At 41.1% G+C, this 23,171-nt stretch overlaps 1 protein-coding gene across 1 annotated transcript in view; it reads left to right on the forward strand.

Moving 5' to 3' along the window:
- nlk2 (nemo-like kinase, type 2) overlaps positions 1 to 23,171 on the forward strand; it is a gene marked incomplete at its 3' end in the record, with an annotated part of 48,233 nt that overhangs the window by 21,196 nt on the left and 3,866 nt on the right. Inside the window, 3 exon segments of the mRNA XM_014338361.2 lie at positions 14,733 to 14,818; positions 19,139 to 19,348; positions 19,602 to 19,703. Of these exon segments, the coding sequence (XP_014193847.2) occupies positions 14,733 to 14,818; positions 19,139 to 19,348; positions 19,602 to 19,703 (398 nt within the window).

The following is a 23,171-nucleotide window of genomic DNA, read 5'->3' on the forward strand; positions in this document are numbered from 1 at the left end:
AATCGATTCAGATTCACAAGGTCCCGAATCGATTCGATCCACGATTCGGTTTGATTCGATTTTAATCTGGGAAATTTTGTCTGAGTCAGAAATATTATAATTTTGATCACATATCAGTACATTTCCATATTTTTATATCTATAAAAAGAAAGCTGACACTTGCAAGACTTTATCAAAAGTGTAAGCATCACAGCCGATGCCTTTGTGTCGAAGTAACTGAGGATAAAACACAGAAAAACATGAAGGCGACTTTTATAGCAGATAACCTTAAAAATGTTCTGCAGTAGATCAAAAATGAAAGAAAGTCATTAATCAAAATATGAACATTACCTGATGCTGCTGAAGTGAAGCAGAGCAAAGTTACAGAGGTTTTATTAGAGACGCAGCTAAGCGTTTTGCAATTTTGCATAATTTTAAAAAGTTTAAATTTGTTCAGTAGCCTATTGAACGGCAGAAATGAGGCTTTCTTTTCAGAAGTAAGTAAAAGGGAAAAGAAACAACAGTTGACTTGCGCGTAATAAGCAAGCGAATAATGCAGAAAAAAGATTTTTGGATGGGAACCTGTTCTTGAAGTACAGAGAGAGAGAGAGAGAGGCCGCGAGCTCTGCATGAAGTGTGATTTTTATCGTGGTGGAAGCAAAACGGCAAACTAAGAGGGCATTCATGACGATGTTTATGTGATGCAAAATGTGAAGTGTTGTTTGGATCTTCTCTTGTTGCTGGTTCAGTCAATATTGTTTGGAGAGATATAAAAACCTGCAGCTTCTGAATCTAGTGCAAAAGGGGCGTAAACACAAAGTGCCGACCTGCTGACGGATCAGAATCTGTGAGCTGTCGGCTTTCAGCCCTGACCGTTGGGTGAGAAAGCCACATCTTCGAGCTTTGTGTTTACGTCTTTATGCAGAATCTGTGTACCTGCTCTCATTTATTGTTTTAGCTGTTTGGTGGTTGTTGAAATTTTGTGAGGTTTAACCTGAGATTCTGGTGTTTCGGGCAAAATAAATTTATATTTATCGATCGATTCAGGATTTTAATGAATCTATTTCACGTTATGCAAGCTAGAATCGATTTTAATCGATAATCAAAACCCACCCCTAGTGATCAGTAGTAGATTAGACAAAGCTTTTAGATAAGCCGAGAGTAAAAACTAAATCCGGTGTGTGGCCACCATTATGTGTGGGCCGGCAACATGTTACACTAAATTAAATGCCTTTGCAATGTTAAGAAATTCTGTCACAGTGCAGTTAGTGGGATCATCAATATGTAAATTAAAGTCACCCACCAAATTGATTTTATCTAAATTAACTGTAACAGATGAGAGGAGATTAGGGAATTCATAAATTCAAGAAATTATTACAGGATTTGGAGGTCGATAAATTACAATATATCAACCTGGATATTCACATCGAATTTTATAAGATAGTAATTCAAAGGAATTAAAATAACCAGGATTAAACTGCACACAATATAGATAATTCTTATAATTATCTAAATGGTGCTAACTTGGTGGACAAAGTTTTGAGGGATAACAGGCAACAGTTGCCTGGTTTGAAAATGTCTAATTTTTAAGGGATGACAAAATTGTAGGAATGATTTGTTAGATAAGGATGTACTGTTAAAGGGGGTAATAATTGCAGGAGAGACAGGCTTAAGAGGAAGAGGCTTACAGCGCATAGTAATTAGATTACTGAGTCTGGTTGTACAAATACTGGCAAAGACTTTTTTAAATTTATGCGTTATAATCAATGGAATTGGTAAAGATGAATACTTTAGAACTGAGAAAACAGGTGAAGTAGCAGTATAATAGTGTTTATGCAGTTTAGTAGTGAAATGCTTGTTTAGTAGTGATGGCAAGAAAATATCAGTTCTAGTGACAGAGTCGCAGATAGCGAGATTTTCCCTCATGCTTTAGGGGTCCTACATGTGTGAAGGATTAATTCAGTACTTGAACCTCAGTGGTTCTGGATGAAGGTGATCTTGTTTAAAAAGTCAATGTGTAGCTGACCCAGACTGTTGAACTTTATGTCACCATAACAGGGGGGCAGCAGCGGACCACAGTTAATGGATTGCTTTCTGGTGTTCTGCAGACTTTCCACAAGGTGCATAAAGTCTTGTTTGAGGGTCTCTGACTGACGTTGTTTCAAGTCATTAGTGCCGACATTGAAGAGACGCTGTGGTGAGTTTCAATGGCTGAAGAGAGGTCGGAGTAATATCCTTCATACCGGCTCTTAGGATAGCAAAAGATATGGTCGCCAAGTGTTGAACCATAAAGGTGCCAACAACGATCACTTTAGGTAGACACGGCCTTGAGGAGGTGGTGATGGGTAGCTTGGGGGCATGACCACATGTGGGCTCTGAGATGCAGCTGTGGGGGCAGCAGGAGCAGCATCAGCAGCACCTGGCAGTGAAAAACGCTGATGCCTGAATTCTAGAAGAGGGAGACATCTAGGTGTCTGCGCTGGAGTCAGGCAGCCTGGAGGAGTAGTGGCAAGGAAACCCAGGGCACTACCGGGTCCTGCACATTTTCCAGCGGGTAAAATTTGTTCACCAGCTGAATAACCTCTGGGTGTAGACAGACCGGACGTCTAGTCAGCTGCAGCCCTTTACCAGGAACCACGACTGCGACTTGCAGTGTGTGAAGCAGACTTCAGACTTTAGCTTTGCCCCAAGGACATGCTACATTTCATCAGCCAGAGCCAGGAGATTGGCTGTTATGACTGGCTGTCCTCCAGTGGTGGCAGAACCAGACCAGGGGAATGTGGCATCACAGGGAGCTCCCGAGACAGAGCACTGGGTGGAGTTGCACCTGTCGATGTTGGCACAGCAGGAGATCCATAGGGAAGCCAGTGCTTTGCTTGTGTGGTAGCCACAGATGAAATCTGTGAAGCTCATCCTTCATAAGTTCCTGCTTCAGTCGCCAGATATCCTTTTGTAACTGTAAGTATGCTGGTTGGCAATGACCATAGCTTGAGGGCAGCAAACAGCTGACAGACAGGGTAAAAGCAGGAGATGAACCAATTCAGCATGCTTCAGTGTGTGTGGGTCAGCAGTGGTGGCACTGTAAGAAGTGAAAGGGTGCCAACCAGTTTCAAAAAGAAATTGTTTCAAAAACCATTCAAGATTTTGTGAATCCAAAAAACTATGCAACAGTGCTTTTGAAATGGCCAGCTGGTTCACCAGCTGACACTCAGGGCAGGACACACCATCGGCACACGGTACCCCCCCCCGGCCCAATAAAATCGGAGCACTAGTCACCTCAGTTTTTCCATATCTCATATGCCCCACCTTGGAGTTCTGAGCTGGCTTTTTGACACCAGCAACTGGGTGTGTTCTTCTTCTGTGTGAGTGTCACGACTCACTTGATACATTTAGTCTCTAATAAACACAAAATGCAAGTAGATCAGTGTTATGTCAGGGTCATGTTCTTGACAGTTTTCATCATTTGGTCGTTGGCTGACCAGAGTGTCATCACAATATTGCTCTAGTAGAAAATCTCTCTTGGAGTGAACTATTGGAGCCAGTGGGGCCTCCTGAGAAGCCCCCCCCGTCTCATCCTCCCCAGAGTCGGCAACGTACACCTAGCGTCACCACTGAGCGCATTGCAGACACTACACACCCCTATCAGTGGTGAACGTATCTCCACACACTGCCCCAACAGATTATTAAACCCTGGTCAATCTGTCTTCCCAGTTAAGGGATGCGTTAGGCGAGAGCTAATCCCGACTTTGACTCTGTTATATTTTAGTTGTAGCGGCACTATCCGTTCTGGACCGGGGAAAGGTGTTTGAGGGTTAGCAATATAGAACACCTGTACCACCTCTTAAGATAAGATAGAACTTTATTAATCCCTCGGGTGGGTTCCTCTGGGAAATTCGATTTCCAAAAAAGCACAGCACCGACAGAAGTTAGTTAGAGAATATTATTTGTGTGTGTGTGTGTGTGTGTGTGTGTGTGTGTATATGTGTGTGTGTGTGTGTATATTGTGTGTGTGTGTGTGTGTATATGTGTGTGTTGTGTGTGTATTGTTGTGTGTGTGTGTATAGTATGTGTTATATGTATGTATGTGTATATTGTATGTGTATATGTATGTGTATATATGTGTGTATATATGTGTGTATATGTATAAAAAAGTATTGCACAAAAGGTATTGCACAGTGAGGTGAAGAGGCACTACAGCTTAGTTGTTCCCCCCTCCTTTGTCCTCCTGTTTCCCCTCCCTCTCCCCTCCAGAGAGGAGTTAAACAGTCTGATGGCGTGTGGGACAAAGGAGTTTTTAAGTCTGTTAGTTCTTGTCTTGGGGAGAAGCAACCTGTCACTGAACAGACTCTTCTGGTTGTTAATGGCCGTGTGCAGAGGATGCCCAGCATTGTCCATAATGTCCATCAGTTTCTTTAATGTCCTTTTCTCTGCCACTGTCACCAGAGTGTCCAGCTTCATGCCGACCACAGAGCTAGCCCTCCTGATCAGTTTCTCCAGCCTGGATGAGTCCTTCTTTGCTGTGCTGCTCCCCCAGCACACCAGTCCAGTTTATTGTCCACCCACAGCCCGAGGTACTTGTACTTGTTGACCACCTCCACCTCCTCCCCCTCTATCTGAACCGGCAGTGGACCTGCTCTGGACCTCCCGAAGTCCACAACCAGTTCCTTAGTCTTTGAGGTGTTGAGTTGCAGGTGGTTTGTGTGACTCCATGCGACAAAGTTCCTCACCAGACTTCTGTACTCCTCTTCCTGATCATCCCAGATACACCCCATGATGGCTGTGTCGTCTGCAAACTTCTGAATGTGGCATAATTCAGAGTTGTAGCAGAAGTCAGAGGTGTACAGGGTGAAGAGAAGAGGGGACAGCACAGTTCCCTGTGGTGCTCCTGTGCTGCTGACCACTGTGTCAGACGTGATGTCCTTCAGCCTGACGTACTGTGGTCTGTCGGTGAGGTAGTCGGAGATCCAAGCACCAGGCAGGGGTCCACCTCCATCCTGTTCAGTTTTTCCTGAAGCATACAGGGCCGGATGGTATTAAAGGCACTGGAAAAGTCAAGAAACAGGATCCTGACCGTGCCTTTTCCCCCATCCAGGTGTGAGTGGGCTCTGTGTAGGAGGTACAGGATGGCATCCTCCACTCCGACACCCGCCTTGTATGCAAACTGTAGTGGGTCCTGGGCATGTTGTACCTGTGGTCGGAGGAGGTTGAGGAAGAGCCGCTCTAGAGTCTTCATAAGATGTGACGTCAGTGCCACCGGTCGGAAGTCATTCAGCTCATTGGGCCGGTTCTTTTTGGGGACCGGGACGATGCAGGATGTCTTCCATAGGGCGGGCACTCTCCCCAGTCGCAGACTGAGGTTGAAGACTCGTTGTAGCGGCTCCCCAAGTTCAGCAGCACACGCCTTTAGCATCCTAGGACACACCTTGTCTGGGCCTGCTGCCTTTCTGGGGCGAAGCTTCCTCAGTTGTCTCCTGACCTGATCCACTGTGACACTGGGAGATGTTTGGGAGGAGGGGAGGGGGGGAGATGTCTTGCTGCTGAGAGAGGGATTGGAGGAGGGGGGTGTCATGGTGTCAGGAAGGCGGGGAAGCGAGGGAGGTAGGAGAGTGGGGATTGGACTCTGTAGTGAAGGTGAGGGTGAGGGTGGGGGGGTTGTGGGCTGGTCAAACCTGTTGAAGAAGTTGTTGAGTTCGTTTGCCTTCTCCACAGTCCCCCCCACTGTGCTTTTCTTGGTGTTGTGGCCTGTGATGGTTTTCACACCATTCCAGACCTCCCTCATATTGTTCCTCTCCAACTTCTGCTCCACCTTCCTCCTGTAGGTGTCCTTTGCTTCCCTCAGGCAGTGTTTCACCTCCCGCTGTGCTGCTTTCATCTCCTCCTTCACTTTGCTCCTGAAAGCCTTCTTCTTCATGTTGAGGACAGCTTTGACTTCCTGTGTTACCCACGGTTTGTTATTAGGATAACACCGTACCGTCTTAGCAGGGGCGATCGTGTCCACACAAAAGTTGAGGTAGTCTGTAAGACAGTGTGTCGCCCCCTCTATGTCCTCACCATGTGGGCTCAGGAGCACATCCCAGTCTGTGGTGTCATAGCAGTCTCTCAGAGCATCCTCCTTTTCTGGGGTCCATCTCCGGATGGAGCGCGTTGTGACCGGCTGCCTTTGGACAAGGGGTGTGTATTGTGGCTGTAGGTAAACCAGGTTGTGGTCTTAGCAAGCATACTGACGCAAGTGTCTTAGCTGCCTCCGCCAACAACTGTGCCAGCAGCTGGGTTGGCTGCAGAGACTTTGGCTCTACCATGCCTGGTTGGGTATGGCACCACTATAAAAAGGAGTGGAGGCACACTTACATGTACGAATATATATGTACAGTTGGTGAAAAAGTGTTTGCCCCCTTCCTGATATCCTAGGGTTTTGCATTTTTGTCACACTTACATGTTTCAGATCATCAAATAAATGTTAATATTAGACAAACATAACCCAGGGTAATACAAAATGCAGTTTTTAAATGATGATTTCATTGATTAAGGGAGAAAAGTTATTCAAACCTACTTGGTCCTGTTTTTAAAAAAAAAAAAAAAATTGCCCCTCTTGTTAAATCATTAAATAACTGTTATTAACTACTGTGACACAGGACCCACATACAGACACTTCTGGGTTGTGCTTATAATTGTGCTTTATTCAAAACAATGTCTCTTCTCCTGCGGTTTATGGCACCAGCCTCAGGCGCCGTCATTCCGTCGCTCCCAGTGTGTGTGTCCTCTTCTCCTCACTGCCAAAGACATAAGACAGGTCTCCCTTGTTAAAGAGTCCTGTGCACCTGTTCCCTCCCCGCCTCCGTGCTGCCCTGTGAGCTCACTGCGTCACCCCTTCTCTGCAGCAGGCCAAAGACCACACCCCCACCACACCACGTTTTGGAAAGCTGAGCTCAGCTTCACAAAGCACACTCAGGTGTGATTGAATGAAGAATGAAGAAATCACTTATATAGAACGTGTCTGACAAAGTGAAGAAGGCTAAAACATTACAAAAAGTGTTTTAGCCTTCGTTAGACCATTGTGCCATGATCTAACGAAACACCTGAGGTACAAAGTTACTGACGTCTGGAAAGGGTTACAAAGCCATTTCTAAGGCTATGGGACTCCAGTATGCCGTAGTGAGAGCCATTATACCAAATGGAGAAAACTTGGAATGGTGGCAAAGTTTCCCAGGAGTGACTGGCCTACCAAAATTAGTCCAAGAGCACATTGACGAGGTCCAGGCCACAACAACTGAGATTCTTTTTTTATTTTATTTTATTTTATTTTTATTGAACAACAATAAAAGAAAAAGCAGGCTTTACATGTCTCAACTAAGGTCAGAGTTCATGATTCAGGAAAAAAAAGACTGGGCAAAATGGAATTGGGAGAGTTCAAGGGGAAAACCACTGCTGCCCAAAAACAACACAAATACTCGTCTTTTATTTGCCAAAAACATCTTATTGATCCCCAGGACTTTTGGGAAATTACTCTGTGGACTGACAAAGTAAAAGTTGAACGTTTTGGAACGTTTGAGTCCCATTACATCTGTAATAAAAGAACACAGCATTTTAGAAAAAGAACTTCATAGCAACAGTAAAATGTGTTGGTCATAGTATAATGGCCTGGGGCTGTTTTGCTGCCTTAGTACCTGGAAAAACTGCTGCAGTAAAAAAACCCATGAATTCTGCTGTGTACCAAAACAAACTGAAGGAGAATGTCCAGCTATCTATTCTTGACCTCAGGCTGAAGTGGACTTGGGTTATGCAGTGGGACAATGATCCAGAACACATCAGCAAGTTGACCTCCGAATAGCTTAAGAAAAACAAAATGAAGAGCGGCCTAGTCAAACTCTTGACCTGAATCTGATTGAAATGCTGAGGAATGACCTTAAAAAGGCACTCCATGCTTGAATACCCCCCAGTGTGGCTCAGTTACAACAATTCTGCAAAGATGAGTGGGCCAAAATTCCTCCACAGCACTGTAAAAGACTCATTGCCACTTATTGCCCTTTTCATGGAACACAAAATTGGTTCACAATTTAAAGGTGTTCTGCAGCAGTGGAGGTTGATCGAGCCTTGAAAGCTGGTGCTACTAATTCGTACATGTTTTCCAGCTTTTTTTAGATAACGTGCCACCCCCTCTGTCTGCTTAAAAGCAGTGTTGGAACACACTGTGGTACCATACCGTTGTGACCATCATTTGAGCAGTATTGTACTTCAGAAAGTAGTGTGTTGCTACAACAATGTTGCGAAAAAGGCAATTAACAATGGAAGAGAGACAGAACATCATAACAGTTAAAAATGTAGGTCTTTCCTACACAGAAGGTGCACAGAAAGTCAAGGCGTCAGTAAGTACAGTTTCCTTCAAAAGGCACTCGGAAACTGGGGCAATTCTGACAGGAAGAGGTCTGGCAACCCCAAAGCCACAACTGAATCACAGGACAAGTTTCTGAGAGTTAACAGCTTGCATGACTGGTGGCTCATAGGACAACAGCACAGCTTAATAGTGGTCGTAGTAAACAAGTCTCAGTTTCAACCATGAAGAGAAGACTTCGAGCTGCAGGTTTGACAGGACGAGTTGAGGCAAGAAAGCTGTTGCTAAGATGTCAGAATAAGACAAAGAGGCTTGCCTGGGCCATGAAACACTGCCATTACTGATTACTGAAGAATGAAAGAAGGTATTGATGAATCAAAACTTTAAATGCATGATCTTTGCACATCATTGAGTAGGCAAAAGGATGGTTCCACAGTGTGTAGCATCAACTGTCAAACATGGAGGGGGAAGGTGTGACGATCTGGTGCTGTTTTGCTGAATCCAGGGTCGGTGACCTGTACAGAGTGAGAGGCACCCTGAAACAAAACGGCTACCACAGCATTTTGCAGCCTCCAAAGGTGGCTAATTAGATGAGTCAAAAGTTTAGAACACATTTTGGTCTATAAATTCATTCTTTTTTTTTTTTTTTTTTTTTTTGACTCCAACTGCTATTTGTACTATGTTTTTATTTCAGAGTGCAATGACACATTAAGCGGCATAATTTTCAATTAAAAAAAAATAGAAAAATTGTGGGGTTCTAAAACTTTGGCAGGTTTTGTCTGGCTACTTTTTTTTTTTTTTTAGCTTTTTTATTTTGGGTGTTTATAGCAAAGTGAAATCTAACCTTTCTATTCTTGAGGCTAATAAATGGCTTGCACCTTGGAGGTGAACCCTCTGCATTTACTTTCATGCAGTCTTCTCTTTACAGTAGACTTGGATACTCCTATCTCATTTAGTGTTGTTCACTTTTTTGGCTGTTGTAAAGGGGTTTCTCTTCACCATGGAAATGATTCTGTGATCATCCATCACTGTTGTCTTCCGTGGACGTCCGATACTTTTTGCTTGCTGAGTTCACCAGTGCTTTCTTTGGTTTTCAGGATGTACCAATCTGTAGATTTTGTCACTCGTAATATTGTAGCAATTTTTTAATGTTTTTTTTTTTCTTTCCTCTTTGCACCTTAAGGGACGGCTTATTTCAAATGCATGGAGAGTTCATTTGACCACATGTTGTCTGTTCACAGCAAATCATCCAATTTCAATATGGATGCCCTCAAATGAAAGCTCAGAGGCTACACATTATGTCCATCTCTATCATATACCTATATTTGAAATATGTTTTAATAAACTGGTTAAAAAAACAAAGTTTGTGTCAGTGTCCAAATATATGGACCTAACTGTGTGTGTGCACGCGTATATGTGTATAAAATTGCTTTTGACTTTGTGTGGATTAGAGAAAAAAAAAAAAAAAACACAGATCAATTCACACCCCACCCCAAGTCAAGTAAAAATGTTTGCTATGTACACATTCCACCCTTTAAAATAAACAGTTCACTGGAGTCATCAAAATGAGTTTATGTGACTCAGAACATGGAGCAAGTCATCTACTCGGAAGATTGTTGGTTTGATCCCTGGCTGGTCCAATCTGCTTGCCAAATATCCTTGGGCAAGATGCAAACTTACTCTTTGATGCATCCACCAGAGTGTGAATGTTAGATTAAAAAAAACCCACTTAAGCATATAAAAACGTTTTGAGTGCTCACATAAAGTACAAAAGTACTATAGAAGGACCAGTCCACATGTACACTTTTGACCACAATTATATTTTGCTTTAAAACCTGTATATCTTTCAGGTTTTTAGATGCTTCCCATCTCATAGGCACTAATGCCATCAGAGATGTAGGCTGTGAACTGAGGAGTGATTTTTTTTTTTTTTCTTCTTCTGTGTGTTAAAAGCCGGTCAGCCTCTTCCCTCTTTAGTCTGGAGGATGCGGTGTGCATATTCTCCAAAAAGCATCCAGTATCGGTGTTTAGCCATGTCCCTTAAGCACATATTTCTTTACTTCTCAGAAGCTCTGCTAGTCTTTCATGTTACTAACCAGCTGCTAGTTGACCTAATTAATTGTAAAATTTTTCTCAAGCTATTTTTTTTAAGTATCAAGGGTCACTGAATTGGAGACCCGGCTTCACAACCTTGAAAAACAAATAGCTAGCCAGGGCTCTGAAGTCTGTTCAGCCGAAGGTAGTGTAGGCCCCGTTAGCTCTCCCCTGGCAGATTATTCCAAGCAGCCGGGAAAACGGGTTATCTGGGTGACATCACCCATTCATGTGTCTAATTGCTGTTCCCCACTCAATGACACACCCAATTGTCTTCCAGCGTCCAGAAAAGGCAACAGTGAAGGAAATTTAAAACTGCTGGCTAAGGGTAAATGTAAATTCCATAAAATTATACTTCATGTCGACAATAACACCCAGTTACATCAATCGGAGGTCACTAAAATTAATATTGAGTCCGTGTGTAACTTTGCAAAACAATGTCGAACTATTAATTTTTTGTGGTTCCCTCCCCAATTGGAATTACATGTTTAGCACGTTCGTCTTAAACTGACGGCTGCCTGAGAGGTGTCCAAAAAAGACGTAGGCTTTATAGATAATTGGATAACCTTTTAGGGGAAACCTAGTTTTGTTAGGAGAGAAGACATTCATCCCACTTTGGATGGAACAGCTCTCATTTCTAAAAATCTGGCCATATTTGAGCCAAACATTCCTTTAACATTAACTATTTCATAACTTCTTCACAAATAAAATTTTAACCATTAAAAAAAATTACTCATAACCATTTTACAGACGTACAACTGCTTTGATATTTATTTAGACTCTTTTTCTCCAATTGATATTTCAATTCAATCTTTAACTTCAGCAATTATTTCCTCCAAACCATAAAGGTGTCTTTTACACCTCATTCTTACAAGACTGCTCAAAATCAAAATCAATGTTTAAATCTTAAATATGATCAACATCAACCTATCTCTATTAATCGGCTATTTACCACAGGCCTTAACGCTGGCAGTGGTTAACCATTACTTAAAAAGCCATTACTTAACAAAGCTGTCTTGGCTCCAACCTTCTTTTTATCTCAGAAATTCTTGAAAGAGTAGTGGTAAAACAGGCAATTGATATTCTGCAGAGCAATGGCTAATTAGTAGAGTTTCAATCAAGTTGCAAAGCTCATCAAAGTATAGAAAGGTTTTGTGAAGGTTATCAATTATCTTTTATATCCTCTGACAGTGGACTTGTCTCTGTGCTTGTTCTGCTAGACCTCAGTGTTTGATACTGTTTACAACAGTATTTTATTACAGCAATTAGAGCATGCTATAGATATTAAAGGTGCTACACTGCAGTGCTTTGAATTGTATCTATCTAATAGACTCAAATTTGTTTATGTAAATGAAAAGTTCTCTTCACACACTCAGGTTAATTATGGAGTTCTACAGGGTTCTGTGCTAGGACCAATTCTGTTTCCCTTAGGCTGTATCATGATGCTTACTCTGGATGGCATTACAATGGCCTCCAGTAACACTGTCAGGAATCTTGGAGTCATTTTTGACCAGGATATGCTCCTCAATGCGCATATTCAGCAGATATGTAGGACTGCTTTCTTCCATTTGCGGAATATCTTTAAAATTAGAAACATCATATCATAGAGTGGTGCGGAAAGGCTTGTTCATTCATTTATTACTTCTAGGCTTGACTACTGTACTTCATTATTATTGGGATGTCCTAAAAAATCCCTGCCTTAAATTAATTGGCAATTAAATGCTGCAGCAAGAGTACTGACAGGGACTAGAAAGAGAGAGCATATCTCTCGTATATTGGCATCCCTTCATTGGCTCTCTGTTAAATCCAAAATCTGATTTAAAATCCTGTTCCTCACATACAGGGTCTTAAACAGTCAGGCCACATCTTATCTTAACAACCCTATAGTACCATATGGTACCTATTAGAGCACTTCACTCTCCGACTGCGGCCTTACTTGTTGTTCCTAGAGTATTTAAAAGTACAATGGGAGCCAGAGCCTTCAGTTTTCAGGCCCCTCTTCTATGGAACCAGCTTCCAGTTTGGATTCAGAAGACAGGCACCCTCTCTACTAATAAGATTAGGCTTAAAACTTTCTTTTTTTGCTAAATCATATAGTTAGGGGCTGGAACAGGTAACCCTGAGTCTTCCCTTAATTAGGCTGCTGGGGGATTTCCATAATCCACTGAGTGTTTCTTCTTCAGTCACCTTTTTCACTCACTATGTGTTTATAGCTTTTTGCATTTAATCATTAGTTATTATTAATATCTGGCTCTCTTCCACATCATGTCTTTTATCCTGTCTTCATCCGCTCGCCCCCAACTGGTTAGGGTTTAGGGTGGCTTCAGCAGATGGCAGCTCCTCCCTGAGCCTGCTTCTGCTGGAGGTTTCTTCCTGTTAAAAGTGGGTTTTTCCTTCCCACTGTCACCAAAGTGCTTGCTTATAGGGAGTCATTGTTGGGGATTTCTCTGTTTTCTTTGTATTATTGTAGGGTATTTAACTTAACTTAATATAAAGTGCCTTGAGGCAACTGTTGTTGTGATTTGGTGTTATATTAAAAAAAATGAATTTAACTGAACTGAAAACAATACTTCATACTTTCCAGTTCTGTTTCTGTATATGCCGTCCTGCACTATAGGTCATTTTGGTCTGACTTTTGTGTAAATTCCCACAAACAAGGAAATCCCCCCACAAGATAACACAGAATCATACTTACCCTTTCAGCATGTATCACCATGGCATCTTGTCCCACGGTTCATCCAGCTAAGAACTTTACAGCCCAATTTCAGTGACTCCTCTTCATACCTAGGAACTTTCAGAGAATCATTCTCACCATCCTTCGATCTGTCGTATCTATTCTTCGCAACTGTTTGCTTCACTCTATTCAGTTGTACAGCGAGTTCAGCCTCTCACTATAGCCTTGAAATTTCAAACTTCACGCCCAGAATATCACCCACAAGCAACAGTTCCCAGTCTACTCCTGCTCACTCCAAAACTATCCTTCAGGACTGAAGTGAGTCCCCCAAAACTCTTACTCACCTCAGTCCTCAGATCTGGATTCAGAAGTTAAGTCACTGTTCCCCCACAGTCAGGTGTTCCAAAAATAATTATACATCAAAAAATTCGATTGGACCATATCATGGGTACATTTGTATTTTTACCTTTGTGGAACTGTAAATGAGGCAATGTGGCAATGTCCACATTTTAGACTTTTTTGAATGCAGGATATATTTTTAAATCCAATTTAACAGGAGGCAAGTATAAGCAGAATCTAATAATAATGACAATAATGAGAATAACAATAATAATGATAATAATCATCAAAAAATCATATCAGTTGAATTATACTTATCTAATTAACATACTCAGAACAAAGTCAGCATTGCTTTTGCTCTTTCACAGTGAGAATGTTCGAGAGGATGATGAGCATGCCTTTGCCACTGACTAAGGCAAATCTAGGTTCAAACTTTCATCTATTAGCTCATCTCCCAATCATAATGTCATTCATGCAGTGCCTTATCACCATATCAGTGTCATATAAAATAAAGCCAGGCTTCACAAAGTGTACATATACAAGAAGCATAAACAGAAAATAATATCAAACATGTTAAAAATAGAGAATTGGAAAAATAGGAAAAAAATAGATTCAACCTTTTAAAAAGTACCAAAGGCTTACGCAAATAAATGTGTTTTAAGAAGAGTTTTAAACTCCCCACAAAAATAGGAAAGTCAAGTGTGTCTGTGTGTGTGTGCTTCTACGGTTAAGGGGACACCTTCTCAGATGATAAAACATAGGTATGATCCTTCATGTCTTGAATCTGAAGGTGTAGGCACAAGTTAAAATTTGCCTCCATGCACGTGAATGCTTACAATTTCTTTTCTCTTTGACTCTTGGCATGATACACGTGTGGTCAGTCTTTAGCCACATAAAACATGATGGAATAACAAACTCCATCTCAACCACTATATTCAAGATGGCAGGCCAACATGGCTGAAAGATAATTATACATTAAAATATACTGTATGTATGATTACGGTATTCTTTTTTTTCTATTAAACTAAAGAAAACTTTTGCTAGGTTTAAATATACTAAACTAATTTAAGGGGAAAAAACCCCCCAGCTGATTCTGAGGCAGCCAGTTAGGAATTGATTGATTTTTTACATGAAACTGTTGTGGTAACAATTTTGAGTATTTTAACACTGTATAATTTTTTTTTTAAATATCAAACATCCTTATTTGTAAATGAGCAGATACCTGTGAATTTCTGTGTAAGAACATGTAGCTCAGCCTGTTTGCACAAGTGATATCATGATTCATGAATTTGTCTGTTTCTACTCCACCATCACCAGGACTTAAGTACCTTCACTCTGCTGGAATTCTACATCGAGACATCAAACCTGGCAACCTCCTAGTCAACAGCAACTGTGTGCTCAAGGTGTGTGGGACAGGCAAGCATTAATCCTAACCCTATCTCTATGGCAAGGATTCTTTATGTGAGTTGTATGACAGGCATGTGACAGATAAAGAAATAAAAACTATGAATATTTATTGACAGTATAGATGATGATGTTTGTAGAGGAATGGAAAAAAAAATCCAAAAAACAGATCACAGTTGATGGTAAAAATAAAATGGTAAATGGCCTGTATTTGTATAGCGCTTTACTAGTCCCTAAGGACCCCAAAGTGCTTTACACATCCATTCATCCACCCATTCACACACACATTCACACACTGGTGATGGCAAGCTACATTGTAGCCACAGCCACCCTGGGGCAAACTGACAGAGGCGAGGCTGCCGAACACTGGCGCCACTGGGCCCTCTGACCACCACCAGTAGGCAACAGGTGAAGTGTCTTGCCCAAGGACACAATGACTGAGACTGTCCAAGCCAGGGCTCGAACCGGCAACCTTCCGATTACAAGGCGAATTCCCAACTCTTGAGCCACGATCGCCCAGTTGATGCCTAAAAGAACAGACCAGAGGGAAAAACAAAGTAGAACTTGGACCACACAGCTTTCCTGATGCAAGAACCACAGGATCTTCCAGCCCACTTACAGCAAGTATCTAGACTTTGGGAAGAAGCCAGAGTACCCGGAGAGAAGCAGACACCATAAAGATGATGAATTCGAACGCAGCACCTTCTTGCTGTGAGGCAGTAATGCTGCCTCCTCATATTCTATTCTTTTTCAGTTGTCTCTTCATAGACAACCTTGTCTACCTCAAATAAGGATAGTTTAATTCAAGCTCCAACAGATCTTCTTCAAAATGACCTATTATACAAAACCCTGGTTTTATCAAAGACCATGACCCAGTTGCCACAGAGATGCCACCTTAAGTTCCTGTTCCTGTTCACCACTAGGAGAACAGAAACTTAAGGTATCAAAATGACATGCAGTCCATTAAGTTGGACAGTTCTATCTGCTACCCAAACATTCTCTGTTTCATTTTTTCTCCTTTATCTTCACTCTTCCTGAAGTGACTTTTTAGGAATCCTAAAAGGTTGATTCTGTTCATCTGGATGTAGCGTTTTCAGTGGGAGAAACGTTTCGTCACTGACCTGTAGTCAGCTGAGACTTCTTAAGTCTCAGCTGACTACAGGTTTCCCCAATCTTATAAACAGTATATTTGCACAGTGATTGAAACTAGCCCACTAAATGAAAAATGGGCTGTGAAGTCAGTTCCTTGATCATTAATATCCAAGTTGTCATGACCATTGTTCAACAACCACTGATCAAAGCCCATATCAAAGACCACTGATCATTGAGCTCCATGGCTTTTAAACCTCAAAACACGCTGCGCTAAAAATTGGTCCACCCCAAGGATCGGGTCCCCTGACACAGAGTAATATAGAGTATGCTGTGAAGTGCCAGGAGGTTTGCCATGATGTATATCGGGGAAACCAAACAACCTCTGGCGAAGCGGATGGCACAACACAGAAGAAGTAACTCATCAGGTGAGGACTCGGCAGTCTATTTACACTTACAGGCCAGTGGACACTCTTTCAGTGATGAGGATGTACAGCGTTCCTCCCTGGACAGGTAGGAACGCTGGTTTGAGTGGGGAGTCAAGGATGCCATTTACATGAAAAAGGAAAGACCATCTTTGAATCAAGGAGGGAGCCTAAGGGTACATCTTTCACCATCTTACAATGCTGTAATTGCAGCCAATCCCCATCATGACAATTTGCAATTAATGATCAAGGAACTGACCTCACAGCCCATTGCTCATCAGTGGGCTAGTTTCAGTCATTGTGCAAAGGTACTGTCTATAAATTTGGGGAAACTGCAGTCAGCTGAGACTGAAGAAGTTACTTGTGACGAAACGTTCTCCCAAATGCTACGTCCAGATGAACAGAATCAACCTTTTGGGATTTACTTACCTGGTTGATTGAGCATGCATCAAAACACTTTTCAGGAATGCTAACTCACTGCAACTCATTGCAGTCTCCAGAGGTTGTTTAAAAAGTTTAAGATTAGGGCTTTGATTTGTGAGCAGTGAAAACCTTTCCAGCTCTTACTGCAAAAGGCAAAAGTTGCCAGCACCATCATTTCTTTTCTTCCTCATTAGCTCTTCTTTTCTCCATTTATACTTGCAGCAAGATGCCAGTTTCATTTTCCTCTGTCCGTCAAATGGCAGTGACTCTTTTTTCTCTGTAGTTCTTTTTTTAAACGTTTTTGGGTTCCCTTTTCTGGCACTGGGAAGTTTAGATTTTCTCTGTCCCACTTACTAATTTTGTTGGTTTACAGTTACTGGCACTGAGTTGCCAGATACACGTTTCTTTGCCAGAAGACATCTCTTCGAATAAGAGATGTGTTATTCCTGGCTTCAACCTAGTGTACTTTTTCCAAAATTTCCATGTTTCTATTTCATTTCTCACATCTATCGCTACCAGTGAATTAAAATGTGTATGGCAAAGGTCCTGTCCACCATCTTCACTCAGTCATTGTTAATTATTTAGAGTGGAACTTAGTTAGGGGTTTCTAACATGTTAGAGTTTATTCACTGTCAATTCAGTTTACAAAGATACAAGTTAATTGAGAGTATTTGAAGAAACTGCATGTGCTTTTCAGGGTAGAAAAAAGTATGATTTCAAACCTCAAAAGTAATCTTCTGTCATTGTTTATTTGGGACCAAATAAGAAAAGTTAACCATTAATATACACACATAGACTATGAAATTATATGTTTATGCATGAGAAACAAAACATCGGTGAAACTCTACTACAGTCATGGCCAAAAGTTTTGAGAATGACACAAATATTTGTTTTCACAAAGTTTGCTGCTTCAGTGTTTTTAGATCTTTGTGTCAGTTGTATCTGTGATGTACTTAAGTATAATTACAAACACTTCATAAGTTTCAAAGGCTTTTATTGACAATTACATCAAGTTCGTACAAAGAGTCAATATTTGCAGTGTTAGCTCTTCTTTTCCAGACCTCTGCAATTCACCTTTGTATGCTATCAATCAACTTCTGGGCCAAATCCTGACTGATGCCAACTCATTCTTTCATAATCAATGCTTGGAGTTTGTCAGAATAAGTGGGTTTTTGTTTGTCCACCCGACTCTTGAGGATTGACCACAATCTCTCAATTGGATTGAGGTCTGTGGAGTTTCCTGGCTATGGACCCAACATTTCAATATTTTGTTCTCCAAGCCACTTAGTTATCACTTTGGCCTTATGGCACTGTGCTCCATCAGGCTGGAAAAGGCATTGTTCTCCACCAAATTGTTCTTGGATGGTTGGAAGAAGTTGCTGTTGGAGGATGTTTTGGTACCATTCTTTATTTATGGCTGTGTTTTTTGGCAAAATTGTGAGTGAGCCCACTCCCTTGGATGAGAAGCAGCCCCACAGATGAATGTGTGCTTCACTGTTGGCATGAGACAAGACTTATGGTAGCACTCACCTTTTCTTCTGCGGACAATCCTTCTTCTTGATGCCCCAAACAATTGGAAAGAGGCTTTGTCAAAGAAAATGACTTTACCCCAGTCCTCAGCAGTCCACTTGCTGTATTTTTTGCAGAATATCAGTCTGTCCCTGATGGGTTTTTTTTTTTTGTTTTTTAGAGAAGTGGCTTCTTTACTGCACTTCTTGACACCAAGCCATCTTCCAAAGGTCTTCACCTCATTGTGCGTGCAGATGCACTCACACCTGCCTGCTGCCATTCCTGAGCAAGCTCTGCACTGGTGAGCTTGCTGATTTAAGTGCAATCTTAATAGCAACAACGTCCTTGCATGTGAGCCCTTTTTATGTAACATAATGATGGCTGCACGTTTCTTTGCAGGTAACCATGGTTAAGAGGAAGGACAATGATTTCAAGCATCACCCTCCTTTTAACACATCCAGTCAGCTGTTCTAACTCAACCAGCATGACATAATGATCATAATGATTTCCAGCCTTGTGCTCATCAACTTTCTTATTTGAGTTAACAAGAAGATTATTGAAATGATCTCAGTAGGTCCTTTTGTGGCAGCGATGCAATGCAGTTGAAATGGGTTTTGGGCAATTAAGTTCATTTTCGTGGCAAAGAAGGACTTTGCTTCATAAAAACTGAAGCAGCAAACTTTGTGAAAACCATTATTTGTGTTATTCTCAAATCTTTTGGCCATGACTGTACATGCTGGAGCACAGTGGGTGAGGGAGGCAGAGAGGAGACAAGAAATCTTGGCAAGATTGATGGGTTTCAGAAGAAAGATGAATAAAAAGAAATCGGAAGATAAAAAGAGCTGCAGTAATCTCTGAATGGCTGTCTTTCAGATCTGTGATTTTGGCCTGGCCCGAGTGGAGGAGTCGGATGAATCAAGACACATGACTCAGGAAGTGGTGACACAGTACTACCGAGCTCCAGAAATCCTCATGGGGAGCCGCCACTACTCCAACTCTATTGATATCTGGTCTGTAGGCTGCATCTTTGCTGAGTTGCTAGGGCGACGCATCCTCTTCCAAGCCCAAAGTCCTATTCAGCAGGTAGTTGCTACTTAATTTAAATAAGATGACAAAAGATAATCTGCAAGGCATGATAAATTTTTTGTCTGGAAAGATTTTGATACATAAAAGTAACAGTGTGTTCTTTTTTCCCTTTTTTTGTGTTAAAATGTTAAAAACAGAATCATTACCAGTCACCACCAGGATTAAATAAAAACCTCCTCCTTAAAAGAAAAACAGTCATGCAACAAACTGTTGTGTCTCAGTATACTGTGATGTGTGTGCTTTTGTGTAGCTGGATTTAATCACTGACCTGTTGGGGACACCTTCTATGGAGGCGATGAGGACGGCATGTGAGGGCGCTCGTGCACATATTCTCAGAGGACCTCACAAACAGGTCAAATAGCGCTTTTTTTTATCTGTTCTTTGTGAAAAGACAAAACAATACAGATGAAACTGAAAGATCAGGTTAATTAAATTTTATTTTTTTGTTGTAATTCCTCCTGTCATAGAAACAGCACTATGGACTTGACTGCAAAAGGGACAGGGTTTCTAGCCTGTAATCACAATTACAAGTTGGTCCATTTCATGTGTGCACAATAAACACACATACATATTCATACATATGTATGAATATGCAAAAATAGTGAACAAACTCACTATTTTTTGCAGTCTGAAATATTGAAAATTGCTGATCTAGTGAAACAGCACAAATTCTATACAAAGCAAAAAACAACGAACTGCCAGGTAATATTCAGAGTGTGTGTTTTTTTTTTTAAATAAGTTATAATTTAAGGGGTTTTTGTAACTTCAAAACAGGGAAGGTACGTACTACAAGAAAAAGCTTTTGTGTTTCTGTGTGAAACTGTGGAACACTTTGAATATGGAATTGAAGCGATGTCCAAACATAAAACAGTTCAAAAAGAGTTATAAAGATATGATTTTCTTCAACTACAAAGAAAGGCAAAATGTTAAAATTAAGTGAATGTCTCTATTTAGAAAATTTCAGGATGTGATATTGTAGTATATAGTATATATTATATCAGAAATCTGTTCACTATTTTCATTACAGATTATATCGGTAAGGAAGGTGACTAAATATTTACTGATAACTTATGGCAAAGGGATGGGATTAAATAAGTGTGTACTTCTTCCCGCTCCCTTTCGAAATGTAAATGAATCAGAATAGAAGCAATATTGAAATGTATTGACTTAATTTTGTATAGTATTTTTTTTCTCTCTTATTTTCTTTACTAAATGTACCTGTATATTGTTTACATGTTCGAAATAAATTAACAAACAAACATACAAATAATACCACCTAATATCCAAGTAATGCACTGATATTTATTTATTGGATACTACGGGCCCAAAAACAAGGGGTAATAATGTGGAAACACAGCTCTGTAATGAAGTGGTAATAGCAGGGTAACAAGGCCGAAACAAGAATGTAATAATGTGGTAATTAATAAGTTATTACTACTCAATTGCTTGTAGTAGTTTCTGTTTAATAAACAGGAAACAGAGCTGCAAAATGCAAAACTGCCTGTTTCTATTTAATAACATATTAATAACCTATTAAAGCTAACTTAAACAGTATGTGATTATTACCTGGAAACAACTATGGAGGTTTCTGTGTAATAAGCAGGAAATAGCTTCACGATGCAAACCTGCCTGTTTAATAGGCAAGGCAAGGCAAATTTATTTGTATAGCACAATTCAACAACAAGGTGATTCAAAGTGCTTTACAGAGACATTAGAAACAAAAACAAATAAAAAGCATGATTTAAAATTGATTAAAACAAGCAAACAAACAGACTAACTAAACACACACATTTTATACCTGTTCGCGCGATCTGAACCCCTTATCGTAAGGGGAGCTACTAGTCCTTCTGTGGACGAGCTACTAACATATTAATAACCATGTTAATAACCTTTTAAAACAAACTTAAACTAGTGACTACCAGTACATACCTGTGGCGGTTTCTGTGTTATGAGTAGGAATTTAATACCATGGTAATGATAACTAACAAGCATTAGGAAGTCTGGAATGAACTGGAACTGTACAAAATCCTACTAGTTATCTCGCTTGTCCAGTTGTGGTGAGGGCAACACCACCATCCTACACTGCCTTCATTATTGACTGATCTCTTACCATCTAAGGATCCAGCTTCTCCTGCAGCAAATTTCACAAATACAGACTGTCCTATCCCCCCCCAAAAAGAAAAAAAAGGGATAACATTGAAAGTGCAGACTCCCAGTAGGTAGCAATCTGCCTCATACTGGCATTCACTCTGTTTCCATGGCAGTAAAAATGAAAAACAAGAAAAAAAACTACACAGAATATTTTTATGCATTATGATGAAAATTTAGATGAAATTAAGTTAATTAGGGCAATAGTGAGTGTGGATCACTTTAAAGTGCCAGTTTAAGTTTGCTTTAATAGGTTATTAATATGTTTTTAAATAGAAACCGGCAGTTTTACATATGTGGTCCCAACACTCCTCCGTAATTGTCAGATTGCCTACTTTTTCCCACTTCACTTTAACAGAAGCAGTCCTGTCATTTTTATACCACGGGATGCTGTTTTTAATCTGGAAATAATTTTATTGTGCACTCCAGGTTTAGTTAATGATACAAATGTTTCTACAAGGTGGATGTAGCACTTACCATCCTGTTCTTTTTTTCTGAGGTAGCTCTGACATAGCCTGGACTTATGTTTTGGGTCATTATCTTGCTGTAGAATGAACTCTTGACCAACTAGGTGCATACCAGAGAGTATTGGATGGGGCTACAGAAGCAGTAGTGGTTTTTGATACGGGCGACACGGGCGGTTGCCCAGGGCAGTATCACGGCATCGGAAAAAAAAATAATTACTCGTACTCATGCTGCCCCGACATCATGCCAGTGCATATTGGGAATGGCGTAGGCACCGATCGGTTTTCTATCGCCCATTTGCTGGGAGTAAGGGCGCCCTCCGTTTGCGAGGTGCACCTGCTGCTTGCTGCACAGGGAGGAGAGGGCGGCGGGGGATTCTCGCGCCAGTGGTGCACATTGCTGGCGATGTGCACCGCTGGCGCGGCCATTTATTTTTTGATGCAACTTCTCAGATTAATTCACTGTGTGTAGAGCCCAGGGCTGGACTGGGACAAAAAACCAGCTGATACTAGAAATTAATATTAAATAAATTCTAACAACAGCTGATCAAGCTTAAACGTGCTGCTGTTGTTTAGCGCGACCTCCGGCGGTTTCCTCTTTCTGGCGCAAAGTGGGCGATAAACAAACAAGAGAGAAAAGCTGATCATTGATCAGTTTCATGATTGAAGTAGCAACAGGAGAGAGAGGGGAGAGAATGAGAGAAGAAGAGGCAGCTGTGCAGCAAAGACAAAATAACTCCACCTTTGTGTCTTTTTCATTCTAGCTGAAGTCCGGGACAAACTGTGTCCCCTCTCAGCTCAACACCAAACGCGTAATAATTTCTTTGAATGCGGGAGGATTCCGTCTTTTTACGGGACAGTTGGCAACTCTACTAACTAACCTTATGAATTAAATAAAGTTCATTATCAGTAACATAGCACACACCCAGCTGTATAGAAACTCATGCTAGCTAGTATGCAGTACGAGTTATTGTAACTGACTGTAAAAAGTCAGCACAACGAAAATAAACTAAACCTAAACTTGGTTTATATCTGACCCAGATAGACTGCATGTCTCTCCTCGGCGGCCGCCTCGGGTCTCTCCTCGTCCTGCCGCCGATCTCCCTCATCCACCTGCTGGCCTCCACCACTTGTTAATTTTACCGAATCTGTGGAAGCTCAGCGATGCCACCACCAAACAACTGAGTTATTTTCACACACCGGCCAGC

This window comes from Haplochromis burtoni, unplaced genomic scaffold (genome assembly GCF_018398535.1).
Source record: "Haplochromis burtoni strain Fernald_Lab_line unplaced genomic scaffold, NCSU_Asbu1 Contig_227, whole genome shotgun sequence".
NCBI classification, from domain to species: domain Eukaryota; kingdom Metazoa; phylum Chordata; class Actinopteri; order Cichliformes; family Cichlidae; genus Haplochromis; species Haplochromis burtoni.